We start from the raw sequence: 4,509 nt of genomic DNA on the forward strand, positions 1-4,509 counted from the left end.
TGCGCGTGCGCACACACACACACACACACACACACACACACACACACATATAAAAAAAGAAAAATGCTTCTGACACCCCCCCAAAATAATTTGGTTTGGAGTAAACAAATGCTTGAGAGACAGAGACAGAGAGACAGAGAGAGAGAGAGAGAGAGACAGAGACACAGAGAGAGAGAGACAGAGACAGACAGAAAGAGAGAGAGAGAGACAGAGAGAGAGAGAGAGACAGAGAGAGAGAGACAGAGAGAGAGAAAGAGAGAGAGAAAGAGAGACGGAGAGAGAGAGACAGAGACGGCCGGTAACAGCACCTGGTTTATGATGAATATTGTCCAAGGATCCACATTTAGACGTCACATGGCTGAGGTCCACCGGCTTGTAAACAATTTGTATCTGCGAGGACAAAGAGAAGAAGGACACGCTGTTTCTTTGGGGTTGGGATTTCAAAATGTTTAAAAGAGCCCACCAAGATGTGCAGAAAGTGAGACCAGAAACCACACCGGAGCAGTTTGAAAAGCCCTCTGTAAGGTTAATCAACCAGGCACAGGCAAAAGGAAAGGTTTTCACCAGGAACTGTGGACCGTTGAAGTAAATTCTCCCCTGAAAGCCAGCATGCACAGACTCTGATTTTTAAGAAATGTTTTTTTTGCAATCTCAGAGTAACAAGGACCAGCATATAAAAGTGGATACCTTTTTATAAAGTATCACACAGAGCTTCCGAATCAGCATTATCTCCTATCCCCAAAGTTAATTAAATATGATCCTCTTAAGGGGGAAATATACATTTCAGTCTTTCCTCGGCTCTAACATACGTTGATCACATTATTCCAGATTATTTGCAGACTATTTATCCACCTCAGGAAATTTCTTCCTGCTTTCAGTGGAATGCAGTTTCAACTGCAATTGTTAACAAGAAAATGTTTCCACTGATTAGATCCTTGGGATAAGATGAATATTTCAAAAGGTAAGAAGGAAGCCATCTTCTGTTTTATTGCTGTAATCGCTTTTTATTAAGAATTTAAAATTTCCCTTGCAGAACCACTACATGTGGCTGCGTTTCGCATTATCTTTATTGCATTTCCAGAGCATGCACAATTTTTTTTCATCACATCTCCAGAGGACAGAAGTGGAAAAGCAACCGTGATTGAAAGCTTCTTAGGTGACAGTGGGAAAAAGGAGAAAGTGTGTAATCAAATAAAAGAGGCTACAGAGGAATAAAATGTAAAAAACGAACAAAATTAAATACCTTTTCTGATGTAAAACTTAAGGCTTATGTCCACAAAAACTGAAAGAACAGAAATAGTCAATGTGCATTGAAAAGGGGTTGCTTTTTAAATATATATATATATATATATTTCTTTTAAAAGTCATGACAGAAAGGAGGTTATCTGGAACAATGCAGTGATCATAACCATACTGTGGCCAGAATTCGTTCCCCTCAAAAGGAAAACAAAGTCTTAATGCATGCAAGGCTAACAACAGTGCAAGTTCTGATGAGTCAAATTCATTGTCCGTCTGTCCCCCCACCTCCAGTAAAATAACGTGCATATATACACATTTTTTTAGAGATTAGAAACTTCAGGTATTGGAATGAGAGATGCTGAACACCACACACAACGGATGCTATGAATGAGCCATTTAGAAACGATCACCATCATACACGACAATCCATGTGACTCAATTAGGGGCACGTAGGGGACACAACACAAGGTGCACCAAAAATGTCTGGATTAGTTGTTACTGGCTTACAGCAATCGTGAGCAGCATAGTCAAAAGGAACGCAATTTAAGCAGAGACAAATGGAAAACTCTCCAAGTAGGGTTGCCAAGTCACTTACTTGGCACAGCGGGGGAGAGTCGGTCCCTGCCTGGGACGTTATGGTACCACAGAGTTTCCAGGCTGATTGCTAGAGCGTTGGCCGGCAACATGCCCAACGTAATGACGTCACTTCCAGGTGACGTCATTGCGCCGGGCACGCCAGCCCAAACCGGGCACTTTGGGGATGGGGTTCCCCCCGCTGGCCTGATCTGGACCGGTGGGGTTGGGGGCCCTTTGGGTGGGCAATCCCCCCCCGGGGGACCTGGCAGCCCCATCTCCAAGGCTTCGGGGAGGGGGACACTCCCTAGCTATCTGTTCTGAGTAACTTGCCCAAAGGATAAACCACTGTCAAGGCACCTATAGCTTTCTTAGCCATCAAGCCAGAGAGGGCCTGAACTGGGCGTTTTGAGCTGTGTAACTTGCATGTGTCTTTGGTTTGCTGTATCAGAAACCGGCCTAGTGTCTCTCCCAGATCTCCGGGGATCTCTGGACTTACAGCTATTCCCTGGGCATGTCCCCCAATTCACACATGCACATTACTTGCCTCTAGAGGGTGATTTCGGAGGTCCCAATTCCAGATGTCCCTTTCTACTTACAGCCTGGAAAGGCTAGAATCATTTTCAACTTCTCTCTCACAGACTAGTTAATGGGCCACTGGGTTGGTCATCTTTTAGGAAAGGTGCCAAGAAAAGGAACCAAGTAGGGAACTCAGTTACGTTTTTAGATCTAAGGCTAAAGTTCGTCTACCTGCTCAGCGGTGAAAGCTACGGAGAAGGGAAGCAAAAAGGGACCAACAACTCATTCCCGAGACAGAAGCAGGCATGGGACATCAGCTCGAGTGATCCGAACTCCAGGCCAGCAGCTTGACTGAGAACTGTACTTGCTAGGCTGTATCATGGGGGGTGGGAGTCGGCTCACCAACCAGTGGGTGACCGGCACTGCTGCCAGAAGATACAGCAGCCTAACTTTAGGGGGCTCAAACGCCAGGAAGTTTCCGGAAGAATAAGCTGGCGAAGGAAAGAACTGTTTGAGCTGCGTCCAATCAGCCTTTTTATTCAGGCTTTTTATTCAATCAGTCTGCTCACAGCTAAGCTCAGAGTACCTTTCATTGGGAGACTCCACACTCAGCTAAGAGGCCTGGCAGGAAAGCTCGGCTACCATTAAAACCTCTTAAAATCAGTCCCGTTCCCAGAAATGTGAGTCTGACAAAGGGTGGGGGAAGGAAGGAGAGAGACTGTGCGTTGGGTACAGTCAGCTGTTTCACTCCATCTCAACCCACCGCCTTCCTTACTACAGTTCCGCTCAGCATCACTAAAATTATTTTCCAATTTGTACCTTTAGCAGAATTATTGAGAGCTGTCTGTCGCTCCAACTGCCTGGAGCTTTTGGGGAGTTCTTAGCATCTGGCCCTTTGGGGGGGGAAGGGAAGGGAGGTCAGGTCTAGACACTGCATGGTCGTCTGCAACCACCACCACCTCTGTCCTCACCCGACTGCCCGAAAAGGGAACTCTGCACACCATAGCCAGTGTAGCAGGCCTGCCTCCTGGTTTTCAGCAACCCCAGAAAGACAGATCCAAACTTAAAAGTAACGGGATGAGAGTCCCCACTGATTCGGGACACTTATGGAGGACAGCGGCACAGGTCCCTCCCCAAGCATACGTGCCTTGCTTTTAATTCCCTTCCAGCTTTGCATTCAACAAAAACTCTTGAACATGAAAACGGAGAGAGAGCCACCAAATGGGAATGGCACATCCTGGGATTTGGTGGGCCAGCTCCGTGCCAGGAATACTCACGCAGGAACACACAAACAAAGGTGGATGGATACTGGGACGGGGGGAAGGCTGCCACAAAGCGAGGCAGACAAAAATGACAGGGGGAGCAAGACCCAGCAGCCACCTAATCTTTCTCCTTTATGCTATGGAAAGCCCTTCACTTCTGCGTGACTCAGGAAGGTCTGTCTTGCCACAAGAGACGCAACCGTTCAGTGCATGTGACGTTGCACATCTTCAACAAGAGAAGTATAGAAACATACTTGATTCTGAATTCCTTAGCCAGCCTGTCTCCATTCTGTCTGCTGACAAAGCTCCCCGCAAATTCAGTATTTGGCCCAGAATCCACACCTACAGTCCCTATAAGATTCTATAAGAGTGGTTTTCTATGATTCTATAAGAGTGGTTCTAATGATTCTATATCCTGCCAACCTAGCAGTTCGAAAGCAAGAAATTGCAAGTAGATAAATAGGTACCACTTCAGTGGGAAGGTAACAGCGTTCCGTGCGCCTTGGTGTTTAGTCATGCCGGCCACATGACCACGGAAACGTCTTCGGACAGCGCTGGCTCTTCGGCTTGGAAACGGAGATGAGCAACACATCCCTAGAGTCGGATTTGACTGGCTTTCGAGCAAGGGACACCTTTACCTTTACCTATGATTCTATAAGAGTGGCTGAGCAGTGGAACAGACTGCCTCGGGAGGTGGTGGATGCTCCTTCGCTGGACGTTTTTAAGTGGAGGCTGGACGACCATCTTCCGGGTATGTCGTAGGGCTATCTTTCGGCTACGCTCCTGCTGAGTGCCGGGGGTTGGACTGGATGACCTGCAAGGCCCCTTCCAACTCTAACATTCTATGATTCTATGATTCCTGGTCACAGTGGCTGGTTCCAAACTTCACCCTTTAACCAACTGCCACAATCTGTTC

At 46.8% G+C, this 4,509-nt stretch overlaps 1 protein-coding gene across 1 annotated transcript in view; it reads right to left on the reverse strand.

Moving 5' to 3' along the window:
• LOC107116380 (microtubule-associated protein tau-like) overlaps nucleotides 1-1,961 on the reverse strand; it is a 21,481-nt gene extending 19,520 nt beyond the window's left edge. Inside the window, exons 1-3 of the mRNA XM_015418278.1 lie at nucleotides 1,835-1,961; nucleotides 1,415-1,434; nucleotides 309-390 (exon numbers count right to left, since the gene is read on the reverse strand). Of these exons, the coding sequence (XP_015273764.1) occupies nucleotides 309-390; nucleotides 1,415-1,434; nucleotides 1,835-1,961 (229 nt within the window). The remainder of the gene's footprint in view (nucleotides 1-308; nucleotides 391-1,414; nucleotides 1,435-1,834) is intronic.
• Between the last annotated feature and the right edge of the window lie 2,548 nt (nucleotides 1,962-4,509).

The sequence above is a fragment of the Gekko japonicus genome, unplaced genomic scaffold (assembly GCF_001447785.1).
Source record: "Gekko japonicus isolate JY-2015 unplaced genomic scaffold, Gekko_japonicus_V1.1 scaffold4075, whole genome shotgun sequence".
In the NCBI taxonomy this organism is placed as follows: domain Eukaryota; kingdom Metazoa; phylum Chordata; class Lepidosauria; order Squamata; family Gekkonidae; genus Gekko; species Gekko japonicus.